Consider the following 22,467-nt stretch of genomic DNA (forward strand, 5'->3'; position numbering starts at 1 on the left):
GAGGTGTGTCATCTTTCGATGTTTTTATTGCTGTTGACATAAGCGATCGGATGGATAAGTGAATGGTTTTTCTTTCTCGGATACGGTACCTTATACATGGAATTATATTATTTCGTTATGCAGTGCTTTATTACGTCATTAATAATATGAAATGAAATTAGACAAATGAATGAGATGGCTTAATATATTGGACCCGATAAATTAGCAAGCATGAAGCTACGCTTGTAACATGATAAGAAGCGTTTTTGTCTTTTGAGATATTTGAAAGGATTAACAAATTATTTCTTGTATTAAAATTTATGATCAAACTTTTGAGATCATCTGTAATGTTTGCAAAAGTTCCTCATCGATCAAAACATATGACTGACAAAACACGCTGAAGTAATGTGGAAAATTCGATAAAAACAAGAAACATATTCCAATAAGGCACAATTGGAACATTAATAATTACACTACATCAATAAGCAAATTCGTCCAAAACTCATCACAGTGCTTCTCTTCCTCTTCAGAGAGAATTTTGAAACCACTTATCAAATCGGATAGTCTTAGGCAACAATCTCAATTTTCCTAATTAAAAGAAATAAACTTTCTGTCTTCTTTGCGCACTTTGCAAATTTTTAGCATATCTATCCATTTGAGGGAAAGGATGAAACACTGTTTTGATGTTACTTTCGATGTCACATCATGCTAAAAAAATTTAGTTGGAACAAAATGAATGAGAAGCAGTCATTGAAATGAAAGCAAAATTTGCCTCAAAAATGCACACTGATATGAAAAATTAACGATGCTTACACTTATTTCATACAGGTGTTGAATGAGGACCATTCCTGTACCTCTCATCATGACTGAAATAATGCAACCATTGAAAGAGTGAAACATTTCTCAAATGCGGTTGAAAATTTTCAGCTTTTATATATCTACGAACGAAATTTAGCGATGAAAAAATTAACAAATGCACGATTCTGAGTAATTTCTTTGCATAAATTCAGTAAACGTACTTCACCGTAATTGGCGAACTGTTTCGTTCATCTATGAGTAAGCAATTATTCTCAGTTCTGAAAATAATATTTATCAGAAATAATCGTTGATGAAAAAGAACAAATTTTCCAATCAAAAATTTTCAACATTCGGGAATACATAAAAAGTAAACTATTTTAATCGATTGAACCAATCATTAGCAAAATATGTTGCATCTTATTTGATCACTATCTTTTGAATTTTGACTGACTGGCCATTCTCGTAATTTCATAAATTTCGTTACAACGTTACAACTGATAGCAACACTGTTTTGTATTTTAAATATCCCAACAAAACGAACTTATCATTTTGTAAGCCACTTTTCGACTTGCTAACGTGCTCTTCTTGATTAGCTTCAAAAAATATTGAACAAATTAATGCTAAAAATCCACGATGGTGTTTTAAACAGCACATAGCATCTATGATAAGAGCTAAAAATATAAGTAATACAATGATTAACAATAAAATTGTCAACCAACTGAAGTCACCATCACGACGACCATCTTCCGCATATTCTGTAAATTGTTATTACTGAAAGGATTATTGCACAAACAACAATCATTAATTGAGAAATCGATATTATTTTCCTTCAGTTTACTCATCAGTTCTTTTAAATCATCAAACGCCAACATGAAATAATTTACGGAATAAAATTTTGAATTTATTGAATCAAGAAAACAAAGAAGAAATTGAAAAAATCAATTTTTCGATCGACTAACCAGATGTATTGAGCACAATTGAGTGAGCATTACTGCTACCAACATCATTTACGGCAATTAGTTTTACTTCATAGGTTGTAAGGGGTTTCAAGAATGATAAATCCACTTTGAGATCATCAGCACCTAAATCAAGCTCGAAACTTTCCGTATCGTAATGTTTCTGCAAAATTTTCTGTTGAAAAAATCGATAAGTAATTAATTTTTTACTTTATTCGATTAAGTGGAAATGTAAAATGACAACATTAATTAGGCAATTGAAAGTAGTCGGAAGTAATTGAAAACGATTCAAGTCAAAGGGATGAAATAACTGAATAACAAGATACATAAGTATTTCAAAAACATCAATCGGCAATAAAAATATTAAAATGTACCATCATTTCAGCATGTGCAATTTCTTTCAGGATTAACTTGTATGCAGTAATTGGTGAACCACGGTTGTTTGGCTCACTCCAAACCATTTTACAAGCTTTCGAACAATCGTACTGTATATTAGTCGGCGTATCCGGTGCTGTAAAATTATTCTGGTATGCCAGCAACTTTTATTTTATCCTAACAACAGAATGATAACGGAAGAAAAAATTATTTTTTGCTCTCAATAATTAAACACGGAAAGATGACACTAATTTTCTATTTTCAATAAAATTAAAACTTAACAAGATTCAGTCATTTATTTTTCACGATTCTTTTACATAGTTTACTGAAGCGATTTTGTGGAAAATCTTGAATTCAACTTTGGAGAAGTTTGGTACGATTTACCCCATGGATCTGTAGTTTCGATGATATCGGGAGCACTCAGTTCTGATGCACCAGCTTCGTTAACCGCTTGCGCTCGAATTTTGTATCTGCTTCTTGGTTCCAAATGGTAAAATTTAAATTCACGTTCGCCATCAAATTCAAAAGTTACATTCATGGCATCCATTTTAACGTTGTCTCTGTTTGTCTGCAACATGTCTTTCTATATCGAATCGAAATATTTGGCAAAAAATTTAGTAGAGAAAGTTTTCTAATTTTGAAACACTGTAAAATATGAATATATAACTAACAAGCTTTAAAGAAACTGCCGTTAATTCTAAAGGACTAAATTTGTGAGTTACAACAAACCTTATCTTCAGGTATAATATAAAATGTAATATTTGATGGCAATTTTCCAGCCGGAGAGTTTTTCAGTTCACCAATAGTGCATATACCAAAATTTGGATAACCATGTTCATGGCAATTTAGTTTCGTCGGTGTTAGCGGTGGTACTAAAAGTGATAAACTAATGACTGGAAACGGTAGTTCAATTTTTTTATTTTCCTAAATTTCAATCTCATTTATCCATAAATGGTCGCTTTTAAAAAGATTTAATATAAATGAATGATATTGATCGCAATATTTTAATCGATAATATCATAGAGAAAAAGTGAAGAAACCAATAAACGTATTCAACAAGAAATTAAGCAATGTGTAACAAACTATCGAAACTTACAAATTTCAATTAATCGAAGTTCAGCGTGATCTGGCGGACCAATACCATTATCAGCCGTACAGGTATACTTACCGAAATCATGCTGATTAACATCTCGTACCTAAAATTTCATATTTCGACTACTTCAATAAAAACATCCCAAATTTAAAAATTCGATTTTTTAGAAAAAAAATCGAAGACAAATATACAAGCACTACATCATTAGAAATTAGATACATACGGTGAGAGTTGCGGTAACAGTTCGAGCATCGAGGATATACTTCGAACCATCAGCATAAATGACACCGGATGGACCAGTCCATGTCCAAATAGGTTCCGGAACAGCACTTGCACCACAATGAATCACCGCTACATCACCTTTTAGGGCACGTTTTGTTCCACTATGGTCAACAATTCGTGCTGCATCTGAGCTGTGGTAAAATTTTAATTCTTTTAACAAAATTCATGGAAATCTGGCAACAATTCCAATTTAAACCGAAAATAACTAAATCTGAAAACGTACGAATAATGGAGAGGAATACAGAGCCTTGATCCGTGCCGGCTTCATTTTCTGCTACACATTGGTACTGGCCAGCATCATCTTCATCCACTGCTGTCAATGTCAATACAATAATACCATTACCTTCGTTAATCGTCACATGGTTATCCTGAAAATCCCGATATAATGTTCTTGAAAATAATAAACCGAGAAGGATGATAAAGAGCAGCAACGTAAACATTTCGAAATATTTACGTATTTAGGAGAAACTAAATTAAAAAAAGAAAATTAATTGAAACAGTACACCTCAGCAGCAATATTTCCAGAATTTAAACCATTATCAATAATAGTATCATATCTGTTAAGTAAACTTGCATTAAAGCCGAGAATTCGTTCACTTTGATTTGTTAACCTGCTTGACCATTCTTGTCCAAGATGTAACCATTTAGCGTTCAGATAACCATCACCACTATATTCGCAAACCAATTTGACGGTATCACCACGTGTAATTGTCAAATTCTTCATTAATTTTAACCTTGGTTTACCTGAGATTTCCAAGAAAAAAAAACCTTTGTTTCATTGAAACAATTTCATGTAATCAACAAAAACATTGATGCCTTGAGTTAAATAAACATAAAGTAAACTAAAATAGTAAATAAAAATATCATCAATATTAATTTGCATAAGAAAAAAAAAAAATTTACTGAAAACTGTTAAGTTGAAATCGATTCGTGTTTCATCTAAAGCATTTTTGGCAATACAACTGTATGTACCACGATCTGCTGGGATTAAATCCCGAATTATAAGAGTACCATCATTTATATCATATTTCTCTGACAATGCAATAGTCTCCTCATCTCCATCCTAAAAAAGAATTAATTTAAAATGAAATAAAGCATAAATTTCGAGAAACGGTTTAAATTTTATTCTCATTAAATCATTGCCTTTTTTTTCTCCTCTCTTCTTTTTCTCCCTCATTCTCTCTTTTTTTTTTCACTTATTCTTCCAGATAATCAAGAATGGTTAGAGTGAAGCACTCTTTGATTTTACAATCTTTTATTTAAAATTCATAAGCAACTTTTACAACAAATATTAAAAAAAGAAAAGGGGAAAGACAAAAGTAATACTAACAGCATATTTTATCCATTGATAATGAGGCTTAGGTTTACCGATAGCTTGGCATCGAATCACAAAATCACGACCTTCAACACCATATGTTGCATCTGATCCATCAAGTATTGTTATTTTGGGGCGTGCTATAAAATTTAAAAAAAAAAGAACTCTATAAAAGAAATGATTTTAAATTATGAAAAGAAAAAAACTAGCATTCAACTTAAAATGTGCTTAATAAAAACTAAAAAATATTTCAAAAATTCAATAAATACATTGTAAATAACTTTTTTTTGAAATTTTAAAAAGGAAAAAATGTGTAAATTCAACAAACCATATCCAGTAACATTGATAGTAACAGTTTCGAAAGAGTAGAACTGTGCTGCACTGCAAGTGTATTGACCATCATCAAGATCGGAATCATATTTTGGGATTACCAAAATTTGATTTGCATCTTTGAATTCATAATTTCGTGGTCCACCTGTAAGCACATAAATTAAATTATATTAAGTAATGCTTATTATATGTAGATAAAAAACCAATCGTTTTTTCTTTCCCTTTCTCTTTCTCTCTCTCTTTCATCATTCATATAAATGCGAAAAAGAAATAATTGGTTTTTTCTTTCTTTCTCCCATTAAATTAAATTAGTATTCCGCAAAATGATTATTATTACTTGTTCACTTAAAATTAAGAAAAAACAAACAATTGCTTTTTCAAATAAACGATGGAAAAAAAAAAATGAAATGAAATACAAATGATTTATCACTTCATAATATAAGTAAATAATCAGACAATTTTCTGCTGCATTTATTTAAAAAAAAAATTTCATTTTTCATCAATTTTATAAATGCCCCAGAATTGATTTTGTTTCTTTTTTTTTGTGGCATTAAAATGCTTTTAAATGATTACTACAAATACATAATGAATTTCACAATTTAATGCGACCCATTGAAGACATATGGAAGGAAAGTAATATTAATGAAATTCTCAATTTTTTTTTTTCATAATTTTTTTCAAAAGAATATATATATATATCAAATTTCTCTTACTAAACAAACCTTCAAGGATGGTTTTGCCTTCAAATTGCCAAAAAATTTCTAACGATGGATCACCATGTACACGACATATAATTTCCGCATCTTTACCCTCTTCCGGATGCTGTTCCAATTCAACATCAATAAATTCCGCTGCTTCTAGAAGAATAAACTATTTTAATATTTCATATTCTTAAATAAGTAAGAATTTAAGCATTCTTAAGCATTTTTTTTTTTTTATTTAAATTTAAGCATTCTTAAGCATTAGATTATTCTTAAATTTCATTTCATTTCATTTTTAAAGTATATATTGAAAATTTTCCATTCTTCGGCTTTTTTTTTCTTCTTTTTTCTAAAACTGAAACTTATTTCTGATTACATATGCATTTTGTTACATTTTTGATAATTAATTTTTAATCAAAACTATTTTATTTTCTCAAAATTACATTCAATAATTGTGAAAAATTTTTTATTGTAAACTAAACATCTTTTTCTTTTTGATTTTCTTCATTCTTACTTTAAATTTGAAAATTTAAATTGAATGAATAACATCTGAAAGAATACGAACGAATGAATGATATCTTCGCTGATTTCTCTTTTATTTGATCATTACCATTGTTAACACTGACCACACATTTATATGTATCACTATCTTCAACTGTCGGTTTGATAAAAAGTAATCGAGCTGATAATGGCTTCATACGACTTACTGCTATCCTTTAGAAAAAAAACAAAAAACAAACAAAAACCAGGAAAGGATAAAAAAAGTGAAATTTAGGAAATTTAATTCTACATCAAATATTTTATTACAAAGAACCATTGTAATTCAATTTTTTTTTTTTATGTGTAAAAACGCGCCTGCATTTCTTGATCGTTCTGTATCATTCCGCTCACATTCACATATCATTATCACACTACATGATATATTCTCTTATCGGATCATAAAAAGTTAAAATAAATGTAAGAGGCAAAAAAAAAACTGAAAGGAATTAATTAGTTTAATACAGCTGTAAATTTACATTCTAAATTCCTTTTCTTTTTTTAAAAATATAAATCAAGTTTATTTATATTCCATTAAAATTAATTAAAAACATAATATCCCGAATCTTGGAGTTGTCATTTCAAATTCCAAATTAAATTTCAATTAATTTAATTTAATAAAGATAAGGTCTAAAAGAAACGAGAAAAAAAGAGAAGGCTTTTATTTCATTAACATTTCTCTTTTTCTTCTTCTTTTCTCTCCATACATAAAAAAAATCTTTCCCTTCGTTTGGTATGAAATAAAAATGATAGCGAAAAAAAAACTAATACGAACGAGAATTATGTGAAAGAGAGCGAGAAAGAGAGAAAAAGAAAAAGGCTATAAAAAGAAGGGAAAGAAATAGTGAATTTTTTTTTCATTCTTGAATTTGTATGATTCAAAATTTGCTGACGATGCGTATTTAAGGGCTATGATGGTTTGCTTCATTTACATAAATTGCATATGGCCAAAATCTAAAACCCAAACACAAAATCTTAAACACAGACATAAACAGAAGACAAACAGACGCACACATACATACCGACATGTAGAGAAAAAGTGATGCATTTTACGACAAATTGGATACAATGTTTAAAAGTATTCCCATGAATTAGCTAATATAAAAAGGCACAAAAATTGCTAATATCGAGGAAATAGGCGAATATTTTAGAAAAAATTTCTTTTTTCTAAAATATGTATTTTTTTGTTTTGTTTGATTTGTAATATCATTTATATTATTGTCATTTTATTTTTTTCGCTTATCTATCAGTAAAAAAAGTAAAACAGAGGAGAAGAAAAACGAAAGAAAATATTTTACATTTATTATCAAGAAAACAATCAAATATTTGATAATTCGATATAATTTTTTTTTTTTTTTTTTTGGTGATTAAATGTCTTACAAAAAATTGTAATAATTTTTGTGGAATTTAATAAAATTATTTGGATATTTAGGATAATAAATTAGAATTTTTTATTAATTAATAATATTGTTAAAAGAAAGAGAAGACAAAGAATAAGGAAGAGGGAGAGAGAGGCAGAAGGAATGGAAAAGAAACAAACTGTGAGACAATAGTAATATTAAATATGACTAACACAATTTGATGCATTCAATTAATGCATGGAATATCATTCCATAAATGTTTCACAAAATTTTTATTTTTTTATTCCAAAAATATTTCAGTAAATTTTTCTTTAATTTTTTCAGTTAATTTTTTTATATACATATTTTACTGAACATTTTTCACTTTATTGTTGTTATATTATTTTATATCTAACCGATTAATGGCTGAATAAATGAAATGATTAGAATTGTAAAGAATCAAATATAAACGAATATTATGTTAATCATATAAGACATATTTAAATACCTAATCTTATTTGCTAGAAATATTTGTTATAGTTACAAATTTTCTCAGTGAATATCGTACAATTAATAACAATTTCAACAATTCAATAGTAAAATTTCATCAATTTGTTTACACATGGAAATGTTAGTTATTGTATTATTATGATAGATGGGAAATTTCTTATGCACATTGATAAGTTTGATTAAAATTAATCAGTTATTTGTTAATCCATGCGTAAAAATTGAATGACATTTGAAAATAGAAGAATCATTTTATTATGAGGAAATAGTAAATTTAGGCTAAGAAAAATTAAGTAAAACGAAACGGATAGAAGAAAATAAAAAAAACTTTCAATATAACTATGACAGAAAATATATATTATAAAAAGAATGAATTTTTAATATAAGGTAATGAATTTTCTAATTGGTATACCTATAATGAAATCCATCACAGGTATATCAATTAAAAGTGATGCAATCGATCAATTATATTTCGATCTATCATCCGACCAGTATTCTTTGATTCAAATTTGAAAACAATCCTAATAGATCATTTCTGCTTATCTGCTTACTAATTTACTCAACCAACAAAATCTCAAGCACTAATTTTTTTTTCCTTGAAAATTTCCGTAACAATAATTGACAGTAAGGATGTAAATTATTCAACGGAAATTATTTCAAAGCGAAACGTATCGATTTCACAAACATAGCAATTAGTAAAATACTGGATAATACATTACATAAGTCTTATGCATTTATTATTACCACATTTAAAATAACTCTAAATTTAACATCATTTGCTACTAACTTTCATCTCATAAAATTTCGAAACAATTTATTCAAAAGTTATTCCAAAAATTCGCAAAAAAAAAAATTATTTTACAATTTCATCCCGAAAAAGAAAAAGAAAAAAAAAACTGAATAAAAATTTCAGAATGGATAGAGAAAAATGTTTGGTAGTCAATTATATTGCTATAAATTACTACTATATTCACCTCTTCTTTCTTTTTTGACTTTCTCTCTACGACAAAACAAAAAAATAAAAACAAATACATAAACAAATAAACAAGCAAACCTTTCATGCCGATTAATGGGCACTTCATATCCCTCACGATACCATTTAATATCAACTTTAGCATTGCGATCTTTTTGTAAACCGATTACTGAACAAATCATAGCTGTATTTTCATCACTTTTCCGGTTTTGCAGTTGTTGCGCTGTTGGTAAAATATGCACCTCCCATCCTAAAGGGAAACAAAAAAAGAAAAAAAAAGAAATGATCAATTTTTAGTCCGAAATATTCTTTACTGTCTGCAACAAAATCCAAAAACAGAAAAAAAAAAAAACTTTCCATATATTATTTAGTAAGAACAATTTATGATTACTCATTTTTTGCTATCAATGAACTGTTAAAAACTATTAAAAATTTCAATAAAATTAATTTTAATAATAATTGTTGCTTAAATTTGATCAAAAAAAAAAAAAAAAACAAAGATCTGATTTCATAAATAATTGCAAATAATCACACTACATAAGGTTTATATTCATAGAGAAAAGAAGTGTCATTATTGTTGTTTTAAATGATTTATTAGATAACTAAGTGAAAAATGAATTATCGCTATTTGAAATAATAATTAGGTGCTAAACAACGAGCTACTTGTGTGTACGAAGAAGATATGAAAAAAAAAAAAAAAAAAAAAAACTTTTTTTTCTCTACTTTCAAAGAATTTGAAATCAGAATAAACAAATAGCAAACAGTAAATAAACTTTATTTCATATAGGATCATTAAGAAAAGAAAAATGAGGAAGAAATAATTATTTTTTTAGCTATATTCTAAAGTTAAAGATGAATTATCGTTATTTGGAAAAAAAATTCTGAAAATTTTTTTTACTAAGTACTAAAATTTTTCTATTAGTATTATGCAATAAAAGTAAGAGAAAATTTTAAACAAAAAAAAATAAAAAGTTTGCCATAGAAAGAAACTGACTTAATACGAAAGTTTTCTTTTCTCTTTTTTTATTAAATAATAATGATAGAAATGAATAATTTTTTCCTCCTGGACTCAAAATTTATATCTATGAAACAAATTTTTATTATAGCACGGAGAAAAAAGAAAAATATTACCAGTTTTTTTTTTTTTTTTTCATTTATTCTTATCAAAATTAATATTAAATCATAATTGATGCAGTAACTTTTTAAAATTACTGCTTCATTTTTCAGTCAAATCGGAAGAAAAGTATATTAATAATGATAAAAGTTGTTAAATATTTGTATTAAAAATGAAAAAAAAAACTTTAAATATAAAGTCAAGCATAATTCATATATATATATATATATATAATGTATGTATGCATATATGTCACAATATCATAACTGAAATTTCAGAAATGCCATAGTTGTGTGAAAGCTTTCATCCAACTAAACAATCCTATCAAATAACATCAATCATATGGCTAAATTTAAAACCTCATTTCTTGACTCTTCACAAATGGCAATATTGCATCTTCCCCCTTTTTTTCCTCTCCCTCTCTCTCCCTTCCTCTTTGTTCCCAATGAACCTATTAATCGTAAGAATAAGTAGACGTATTATATTGCTTCTTGAATGAAAGTGTTCAAAACGATTTCAAACTTATCAAGATTTAAGAAAATTAATGTGTATCGGATCATATTAAATGATTTATAACTATTACTGCAAATATAAATATCAATAATAATATCAATGATCAATGGTTAATTTCTATTATGAATCGAATTTCTTGAACTGGGAGGTTTTTTTCTTTCACATTGTTGGAGAAAAAAACTTTTTCCTTTTATATCGTACATTTACATTTTTAATAAAACACAATATTTCATATAGATCTAATTTAGTATTGAAATATCAACAGTAGGTAAATTTAAATTTCATTTGAAAGATTGGAACAGAAATGATAATGACAAGTTTGATGTCATTATTTGGTCGTTGTTAATCAGTCAACCCAATCTTATGGATTCGCATTGATAATTATACGTTCAAATGAATAATTTGAATTTGTAAAAATTAATGAGCCGTTAATTAAAAATAATTACTAACTTAAATAATGACAAATAAAACGCCATAGAATAAAGCAGATATTTTCAGGATCATTGCAGTCTCTCATTTAATTATATAGCAGTGAAAAAGTAATAATATATAATCGATAACTAATTTTTCATTCCTTAATTTTCATCTCTTTCTTTTGCCTCAAACGAAAGAAGAAAGCTATTATTTTCTTTTTTTGAATTAAAAAGAGTAAAATATTTTAAACATTGTTGAAATTACAAATACAATTACTGGTTTTGTTTTTTCGTTTTTAATTAGCATATTATTGATTTATGAAAATTTTGATGAACTGATTTTTCTTTTTCAGTTTTAACAATATTTATGGTTCTCGCTTCTCTTTTTTCCTTCTTTTTTTTGGAAAAATGAAAGAGATTTGTTTGATGTGAGAAGAAAAATAATTAGAACATTACCGCTCACAATATAATGAACATCAGTTCGATCTTCTGTGTATAAAAAAGGAATGAAAAGAGAGTGAAGGAGAAGAAATGAGAAAACGAAATGTCTAATTACTTCTAAATTACTGGATATTCATTTTAAAGGTTCTTCAAATTAAATGATTCTTCTTACATAAATAAAAAAAAAAAGAAAAAACACACACAAAATAAGGTTATCATCTTTTTCACTCTAAATCACCAACTGTTCTATTATCATGTAATTATGTAAATACATATGTATATGGTAACAAAATAAGAAAAAAAAAATGAATTCTTATGTTTTTTTTTTGAATTGAAATTTAAAAAAGTAGGAAAAAGACCTGCAAAACATAAACAGATATATATATATATATATATATATGATAAATAAATGATAAATGGGAACATACCGGTAATAATTGATAAAAGCTGCAGGAAAATGATATATTCCATTTTGATGCCAATTTTCGAACTCGGCTGATAAACCATTATTGCTCTTGTAAGATGATGGTGATAGTAATGATAATAATTATAAAAGTAACAATAATAATAATAATAGTAGTAATAACAACAATAATAATAATGAAATTTTAAATTGGTTGAGAAGGAATATGGACCGGAACAAATTTTGGATTCTCTTTAAGTTGGCAATTCAGCTTGTTCCTTATCCTGATCAATCGTGACTCTTACTGTTGCTGCTGCTAATGCTATCACTATTATTGTTATTGCTGTTATTGTTGTTAAGAAGTTAGGCATTCACAATCTAAAATACATATACAAAAATTATAACAATTTCAATTTTTATAATCAATCATAACAGGAATTAAATCAATATTCAAAAATGTAAAGCCAATTTACAATAATGATTATATAAAATGATATTACTAATATTTCCTATATATATATATAAATGATCACTGAAAATACTGAAATGCTTAAGAGAAAGAAAACAATTAGTAATTGAGAATAGTGATCATAGCGCATAAAAGTGACAATATAGCACCTTTACCCTATTTATCTTTCCCTCATTCTTCTCGAATTATGTTCCATCTTTGTTAATTTCTCTTACAACAAAGCTCAAAATTATTCGAACTAGTGGACGAAGCTAATAATAGTATCTCTCGTACACACACATATATATATATACATATACACTCTCCATCAATCTACCCTTATACTAGTTAGTTGTAACATTCAAATGAGATGAAAATGTTTGCTTCTACAACAATGAGCTATAGCTTCTCGTCATCTCCGCCTTTTCCAATTTTCCTTTCTTGATTTCATTCATGTCTAATATTATGTTATATATATATATATATATATATATATATATCTGTTTGATGTTAATGATTCTTTTTCAGGGGTCGATTAACAGGAGGGATACCTAAACCCCCTTTTTCCTCTCCTAATCTAACCCACCACATTAGCCATCCTTCATCATTTCCATTTGTTAAATTTTAAACCTTTTCATCCCGCCCACATCCATATATCCAATGTTGAAAAGAAAAATTCAATGATGATGATGACACGCTAATTTCATATCTTATTTAGTGAGAAATTTTCCGGATGAGAAATACTCGTTTTTCATGATTACCAAGAAATAGAACAGATTATCCACTCTTTTTACTTATAGATAGAAGAGGTAGATATACTAGGATGAAAAATGTTGAGAGCTTTTTCCTTTTCATCTTTCTGTCTTCATTATTACTGTTTTTCTCATCACAAATTTTGTTAATGATTTACCGCTCTGAATGATATAATCCACTTCGGTAGTAGCATTGTGCTTAAAAGAAATGGTTAAATTAATGGTGTAGTGAAGGTCAGCACCGTTAATCCGGTATCAAAAAGCTTTTTAGATGATGGAAAAAAGAAATATGAGAATATATCAAGGGTGTGACCTTGGGTCATATGTCCTCAGTTGGCTAGTCACTTATATATATTCATTCATTCAATTTCTCATTATTTCTTTCTTTCATACTTTTGTCATCTTTTCATCTCCTGAACGATGAACAATGAATTGAGTAAGAATGATGGGGATACTTAATTCATATTTATTATCCACATTCATATATTTTTTTGTGCACAAAATAAATTTACAAGAAAAGCTAAATAATATATGCAAAAATAGCAATATCAATTGCTGCTTAAAATGGTTCAGAAGTCAAACAAAGTGAAACAAATTATATTAGCCGTTTTGTTTAGGGATATTTTGTGGTCCTTATCTTTCTTTCTCTCCTTTAACTTCTTTTTAACCTTAGTTCTATCCTTCTTAATGTCTAATTTCTTCCTCTTCTTCGTCCATCACCAAGCGATCGTTGCATTTAACAATCAACAACAGCCACTCATCAAATTACGTTATTTGCTATCGTCGTCCGACAAGTGGCGGTGACCTATTCACATACAAACAACAATATATATTATGGACGGTTGACATACGTTAATTGTTGTTCTCAGTCATCATTTGAGTAGCCAGGACAACAACCTTCTTGTCATAGCAATAACAGCAACACAACAACCAGTCGACTCATCCTAACTTATTCCTTTATCGATATTCCTCTAACTTCTATTTACCAATCCACTGCATTGTTTATTTTGCATTTCAGTTTCTACTATTTGAAGGCCATAGTTACAATATAAAACTTCAAATATTCAGTATTCTTTATGTGTTTAAAAAAATTTAAATTCTTGATTTACAACAAAACAATCAAATAATTTTTAATTTTAGAATAAAAAAAGACGAAAAATAAGAAAAAAGACAATAAATTTGAAACACGTGATCTGAAATTGAATTAATCAAATAATTTTTAAATTTAAAATAAATGAAAGAAAAAAGACAATAGTATTAACACAAAAAAAGAGGAAAGAAAAAAAATTGGACCTGCTTGAAATTTTTATAACAAATAAAAATGTCAATTGAGGCTTTTTGAATGACAAGAAATATTTGTGAGAATATGAAAAGAATCACACCTTTTACTTTTTTTTTGGTGAGGGAGAACGAGACAAAAAAAAGATCGAAAGAGCAAGTTTTCTTTTTATTTCGGGTGGGAAATAATTGGAGATGTATAACATTTTGGAAGCTATTCAAAATATGCCACTAATTATAACATCAAATTGCCAATTTATTTTACCTCTTTCTACCTTTCTCCCAAAAATATTTATTGATTGCGCAGTAATAAAATCTCATTAAATTTATATTACTTTCAGCATGCTAAAAATTCATATTTTTTGTATGTTGATGCTACTAAAATTTCATCAAATTGTAAACCATTCATTAACATTAAGTTAATATTCATTTTTTTTTTTTTTTGTTTTTTGCTGAGTTAATTAGTATAATTTTGAAAATTTAGAAAACCAAGTTATAAAGAAAAGAAATTTTAGCATTAGTTATGCATAATTATATTAATTCAGTTTAAGATAACGTTTGATATTTTGATTAACTGGCATAATTTTGAACTTTTTTTTTCAAAGAAACAAATTATAGAGAAGACAAAATTTTACATTAATTATGTATGATTATTTTAGCTCATAAAAAATGATTAAAAAAATTGTCTTCTGGTACTTTTAGCATCTTTAAAAGTAAGAAAAAAATGTGAAAATATTAAAACAGTTAACAAATTTAAATAAAGTTTTTTTCTCCTCAGTAAATTAAATTAAACTGAACTCGATTGAAGTAAACTAAATGGGCAAGATGAGTAAGATGAAATTGAAATGTATTAAACTAGTTTGATAATTATAAATAAAGGTGTCATAATCCAAATGTCCAAAATATCAAATGCAGGCCAAGGATTATTTCTTTTGAAGAAAAAAATGAAAGTTCATTAAAAAGCAAAATTTGTAACAGAAATGCATTCGTTTGCATATTATCGAGAATAAAAATTTTTTTTTTGCTAAATTTTAAATCAGTTCTATTTGTTCACTTTCATATTTTTAGTGATTTGATGATGAAAATAATAGGGAGTAATGATGATGATAATGATAATGATAATGATAATGACAATGACAAAGACAATGACCATGATAATGATAACGATAACGATAATGACAATGATAATGATAGTGATAATGATAATGATAATAATAATAATGATGATAATAATAATAATAATAATAATAATAATAACAATAATAATAAACCATAATTATGATAGCAACTTGTCAAAAATGACAATATAATGACGACAAAAAAAAGTTGTTGGTGAAAAACAGTTATTATAATGATAAGCAATCATTATTGACTTTTCCGTTTCAGAACAAAAGTTTAATTTAAGTGAAAATATATACTTTGGTGTAAATTAGAAAAAATAAAAGGCTGTTGACAAAACGGAAATTAGTAATTTTAGCAAGAAGAGATATTTCACTTTTTTTTTTTTTTTTTTTTTTTTTTGAGAAATAAGAGAAATCTATCATATTTTGCAAAATATTGCAACCTTTAGTTTCAGTTTTTTCCCTAAAATAAAAAGGAAAATTCAAAATTGAATGTGTAAAGAGATAAAAATTGATGCAAACTAATCAAAATAGATGATACTACAGCAATTTATTCTTTATTTTAATAAACATTCTCTCTCTCTCTCTCTCTCTCCTTCTCCCTCTATCTTTCTCTTACTGCTTTTTTAGTAGTCCTTTTTTTTGGGCTCAGTAATAATTTCGAGAACGATTAATAGAAGGACGTATGTCATCAAAAATATGGCAAATAATTTTATTTAATATTCAATCCAGAGGAAAAAAGAAAAATTCATTCATAAAAAATGATTATTAGGTAATAATGTAAACTGCGTGAAAAGTTTTTACGTTTTTCATGGTTTGAGCTGTCTCTTAATTTCAGGTTAGAACTAAATTTTGATAACATTTAAAAAATTTTCCTAAAGTAATACTGCTGTAAGAGTAATAACAATATATCGATGTAAAATGTTAATACATTTATCCAAATAGCGAAACATTTAAGTCTAACATTTAAAAGTTTTATCTATTTATTCATTTTTTTCAAACTACATTTAAACAGCAACTGAATTAAAACATTTGAAGAAAAAGTGGAAAAAAACCCCGACATTTTGGTAAATGTAGGAATATGACCTAACCAATAACAGTTTTAGGTCTCATTGGGCCTTGGAAAAAAGAATGAATCAGTTTTGAAAATTTTGATACAAATCAAACAAATTAGCAAGATATCAAATAAAAATAACAACAGAAGCAAATCAGATAGTAACGAATAGGGCGAAATTAAAATAGAAATCAAATACAAAATGAAATTATAAGACAACAAATAATGTTAGAAAAGAACAAAATTTCAAAAAAAGGTAGAGAAAAAGGAGGAAAAAATAAAATCAAAGGAAAAAAAGGAAAAAGGAATTGAATAATTTAAGGGATTAAAATTATTCTTCTAAAAATTAAAATCATTAATAATCTATAAATGCTTTTTCTTTTTCAGCAAAAAAAAAAAAATGAAACAACAAGGCTTCATCGTCATATTCAGTTCCAATTCCTAATCTAGGCCTACTTTTTCCTTTTTTGTTGTAATGTGTTTTGAATGGAAAACGAAAGAAAGAAAAAAAAAGAAAAATGCCACTTTCCTTTTTTCATCCACTCAACTCATCAACCGATCCATTCATTCATTCCTTTGCTTTCATGTTGAATTGAATTCCCATCGCATTGTTGCATGAAGCACTTTGATAAAAAAGCAAAATAACACAAACCCAGAATTTCATTTTTTATTTATAATTTATGGACATATCACATATAGTTAAAAGCAAACAAAAATAGAGATGAAAACGGAATTTAAAGAAGTAAGAAAAAACAGAAGCGAAAATGAAATTTTTACCTGCTTTATATTCAACGATTACCTCCATATCAGATTATTCATAATCAAAAACAAATTCAAAAAGAGAAATTCCTCATAATAATTGTAATCAACTTCTTTGCAAACAAAAAAAAAGGGAAAAAAGAGAAAGACAAAAAGAAAAGAAAACCTTTGGTGTTTTTTCTCTTTTTAGAATTATTAAATAATCATTAATTACAATTAAATAAATAGTTATTGATATTATAGCAGTCTTGCATCGATCTTAAAAAATGATAGGAAAATTATGATATAAAAGCTAAAAATAAAAATTTAACAAATCCCTCTCTCTCTTTTCCCCCATCTTCCTCTTAACCTCTCTCTTATTTTCTCTGTCTTTCCTTCTTTCATTTTAAGTCACTCCTTTTCTCCTAATTTATGAAAAATTTCTTTAATGCATATGTTCCGCTTATTTTTTATTAATCACAAATTTATTCGAAAGTATCCAAATTTTTTTATACTTGCATATAAATAAAGGTTAGAAATAAAATTACATTTAAATGTTTGCAATCGATTACACTTGAAATTTTAGAAAGTCTTATCCAACAACTTCAATTTTTTTAGTGTCAGTTTTTTATTGCTTGCATAAACACAACTTCATTTATTTTAAACATAAAAATAGCTTTTGTTGTTATTATTATTATTGTTTGTTGTTGTTGCTATTCTTATTGTTACTGAAATATTGGAAAATGTATTTTAAAAATACTTTTGAAATATTAAGCTTTTTTTCTGCTATTAAATTAAAAAATTAAATTCAAATTAAAAGTGAAATGAATTCTCTTTGTTGAAATTTTTTGCTTTCCTTCTCCATTTTTCACATATTTTAGTTCATCTTTTTATGCTTTTTATTTTCGCATTTTTTTTTTTTTTGTATAAAAATTACAAAATATTTCATATTTTGTATTTCGTTTTTCCCGATCTGATGATAAGGAAAAAAGAATAAATCGTAATTTTTTTTTCTTTTCTGATAATAAACAATTAAATAAATTAGTAAAAGGAACAAAGAAAAAAAATGTTGATAAAATAAAAGAATGTGGAGAAAGAGAGGGAAAAGAAAATGTGATTAGGTTAAGCTAGGCTGGGCTAGACTAGACTAGATAAGACTAAATCATGCAAGACAAGCTAAGCTAGATAAGTGAGAAATAAATTTGGAATAGATTTAGAGTAACAAGGCAATAGTTTTAAAAATTATCGATGTATTTGTTAATAAATTGTAAAGAAATATTGTTATTAAAATTAAAACTGATGTATAGTGATGCTATGAATGAGCAAGATTGTTGGTATGGATGGGAAAATGAATGATTTACAAAATAAAAAGGATTGAAAAAGTTTGTTCAATAAACGAAGAGGGAAGAGGCAGAGAAAAAATTAGGGGTAAATATTTGCTCTTTTTTTCTTTCTTTTTTCTACAACAATTAAATTTCATCTTAAATTTCAAAATTAGAAGAATTAACTATTTTTATTGTGTGAATTTATCGTAAACAAGTAAATATGAAATGTTATTTGTAATGTAATGAAAATTGGAAATAAAAACAATGGAAGAAAAAAGACAATATAACACTAAAAGATTAATTGTTGAATGAATGGAAATTTTTAAAAAAGGAGTTAATTTTATGAAAAAGAAAGATGAGTAAAGTGAAATGAATGTTGAAGAAAAAAGTAAATGAGACATTTTATTGAATAGCTTAAATATTTTTTTTAGAATTCTTTCTTTTTAGAACTGGAATGAAATTTGTTTTCCATTTTACAAGTTTATATTATTTATAGACAGTAATATCTGTAATATTTACAAATAGATATTACTTTCTCGTAATATAGGGAAAAGTTATTTCAACATATTTGAAGTATGGTAAATAAATGGATAAAATAGACATTTGTCCTTGATTGAGGTGTATCATCTGAACCCTCTCATGATGATTCATTTTATATCGTTTGGGATGAATTAAGCATAATATTTTCAACTTAATATCATACATAATATTATCATTCCAATGAATCTATTTTCTTCACCAAATTTTATATTCAAATTAATTATATGTTGAATATTAAAAATTCAAGTGAAATTTTAAAGATAGGAAAAAATCAATTGTTTCAAATTTTAGACTCGTATTTTTAAAATAATTTATGTTTTTTGAAAACATTCCAGAATTGAACATCGAAATGTAAAATTAAATAATTCAAACTTAGAAATGAAAGTATCGGATAAAAATGTAACAATTTTCATCAATTTGCAACTTTAAACTTTACTTACGGCATGATATATGTCTCATCTCATTACTTGTGTAAATATGATAATGAATGGATGGTATCAGAGTGATTCAGAAATGATGAAAATATAACCGGAAGAAACCGGAGAAGTATGGTGAAATTGCATCGTTTTTTTTTTTTTTTTTTCAAACATAAGGATCTATCAGCTATAATTTTTTGTAACATATCGATTTATGGAATAAAGTGGAATGAATAGAATTGAATAAAATGGAATAGAAAGCAATGAAACCAAATAGAAGAGAATGAAATGGAATGGAGTAGAATAAAGTGAAATAAAATGACATGAAACGAAATGAAAAATAAACAAAAAAATGAAATGAAATACAACAAAATAAAACAAAATAAAGTGAAACGAAATAACATAAAATAGTGAAATGGAATGAAATGAAATAAAACGAAGTGGAACAGAGTGAAATGAAATGGAAGAAAGGAATAATAATGAAAATATGAAAGAGTGGAAAGAGAAAGGAGGAGGAAGTTGTAAAGAAATGAAAGGAATTGTGAATCGTAATTTATGTAAATGTAAGCGTAAAAAAAAAGAAAAAAAACCTTCACTATAATCAATAAATAATACATTTCAGATTTCCGATGTTTTTAACTGATTATCCAGGATTGTGTTTTTCGTCTTTCAGTTTTTCAATTTCCCTCTTCCCTCTTCCTCTTCACTCATTCTCCTCATTTATCGCTCTTTCTCTTTTATCTTTCACCATTCTATTATTTTCTCCTAAAAATTCATCATGATATTTTTTTATGATTTTCTTTTCCATCCCGAAATTTTATATTTTCAATTTGGACATTATTTGATAATTTGTTAATATTAATGATTGAAATTTTATGATAATGTTATATTATATTTTATCCCAGTTATAATAAGAAATATAGTAATATATTTGTAATGAATGAATATTTTATTTTTGGTTTTTTTTTTTTTGTAACAATAAATTGGAAAATAGCTACGGTTTTTTTAGATTTTCTTGTACCCAAAATTTGATCACATATTTCTTGGTGGACATTCAAAAAATGAAATTTTTAAGTTAATCTCTTCTTTCTTCCTTCCTTTCTTCATGCTTTCTTTTTGTCTCTTTTCATTTCTTCCTTTCATCCTTTGTTCCCTGTCATTCTTTTCGAGGGGTCAACCAAGGATTGATGAAAAGGAAAAGGGAAGAAGTTGCAATAAAGTTAACGACTTTTCATTGCTTGAGAAAGTGAGAAGAAAGAAGATGCACCAATAATTCAAATAAAGTTTCGTCAAAATTTAACACTACAGATGTCATTTTTGTTAAAATCTTAAAAATTGAGAAGTACTAATCTAATAGTTCAAAAACGAAAAAAAAAAAAAAAAGAAAATGAACGAATAATACATGAATACATCTAAAAGAAAATCAAATGTTATCACTAATTTAAATGAAGCATTTGAGTAAGTTTTTTAATATTTATTCATATTTCATCAACTTCTTTCATTTTTTTAAAGACTTCCTTCGATATTTCATCCTAACCTTTACTATCATTAATAAATGAGAGATTATTGAATAAATCATTTTCCCATCTTATCATTTATTATCAAATGTCAATAGAATATTTTTTCTTCCTTTTTTTAAAAATAATTTTTAATTTTTACAAATTTTATGACTTATTCATTTTTTACCATTTCTCCAACAAATTTCCAGCACTTTTCAGATAATAGTGAATCATTTTTTAAATATCTGTTGTGGCTATTTTTTTTCAAAAACAGAAAAGAAAACGGGAAAGAAGTATCAATGGTAAAATGCAGCAAAAAACTTAAAATATTATTACATTTGCTAATTTATATGATAAAATTAGTTTTGAAGCAAAGAAAAAAAGGATTCAAAATAGCATAATATTTCACAAATTTACAAAAATTTTTCATACTATTTCATAAAAAAAAAGAGAAACTTCCAAAAAATTGAAAGTGAAAAAAGTTTTAAGCATTGAAGTAATTCCAAACAATCAAAAATAGAATAAAGTATGTAATGAGTAATTGAAAATGAAGTTAAATAAAAATTAAAAAACGACGAACATTAAATAAACAATGAAAGAAAAGAGAAAGAAAGAACAAAAAAGAGATAGGGATGAATCTGAAGAAAAAATTAAATGAAATTGAAGGAATGAGTGAGAAAAATGACTTAATCTAATGTTTACAAAGTATGCTAAGTTAATTTCTTACAAACACTAAACCAATTTGATATTTCAAATATTTCAATTCAATTACAATCCGATCAAACAACGTCAATTTCATTTTGTAATGTAATAGGTTTTAAAATAAACTAACTTTTTTTTGCAATCAAACGACTTATAACCTTCTCGGTTCTCCTTTATTTTTTTTCCCTTCAATTTCAAACAAATTATAAAAAAGTTTAATCCAATTAAATGAACAGCTGATTGTTAGACACAACTTCCGTTTCAAATGCAAGTGTTTTAATTAAGTGAAACTACTAAGCAACATTTACTTATTGCATGATTGTTTTAAATAATTTTATGAATTTGAAAAATTTCCAAAACTATATTAATTTTAACAATTCATATATCTTTCCAAAACAATAAATTTATCAGATTTACATTTGTGGCCACAATTTAAAAAATGATAGCAATAAGTTTAGTGAAAATGTCAACTTTGTTCAAGAGACATCGAGCTTCAACAGCTATAATCAAACGATCTAAATTAC

At 26.3% G+C, this 22,467-nt stretch overlaps 1 protein-coding gene across 2 annotated transcripts; it reads right to left on the bottom strand.

Moving 5' to 3' along the window:
* Nucleotides 1-799: 799 nt before the first annotated feature.
* Bma-ncam-1 lies at nucleotides 800-12,174 on the bottom strand (the record flags this gene model as incomplete). Of its 2 annotated transcripts, XM_043074395.1 has the most annotated exons (18): nucleotides 800-845; nucleotides 999-1,055; nucleotides 1,319-1,532; nucleotides 1,737-1,896; nucleotides 2,108-2,244; nucleotides 2,493-2,676; nucleotides 2,838-2,980; nucleotides 3,205-3,304; nucleotides 3,425-3,609; nucleotides 3,707-3,851; nucleotides 4,058-4,227; nucleotides 4,387-4,546; nucleotides 4,814-4,938; nucleotides 5,127-5,273; nucleotides 5,851-5,985; nucleotides 6,395-6,543; nucleotides 9,268-9,436; nucleotides 12,096-12,174. In XM_043074395.1, 18 exons carry the CDS (start codon nucleotides 12,172-12,174, stop codon nucleotides 800-802), a joined length of 2,505 nt encoding a protein of 834 aa, XP_042930329.1. The 2 variants fall into 2 exon arrangements, with proteins under 2 accessions (XP_042930329.1, XP_042930330.1); XM_043074396.1 differs by lacking the exon at nucleotides 12,096-12,174 and having other exon boundaries at nucleotides 9,268-9,368.
* Between the last annotated feature and the right edge of the window lie 10,293 nt (nucleotides 12,175-22,467).

The sequence above is a fragment of the Brugia malayi genome (assembly GCF_000002995.4).
Source record: "Brugia malayi strain FR3 genome assembly, contig: Bm_v4_ChrX_scaffold_001, whole genome shotgun sequence".
In the NCBI taxonomy this organism is placed as follows: Eukaryota; Metazoa; Nematoda; class Chromadorea; order Rhabditida; family Onchocercidae; genus Brugia; species Brugia malayi.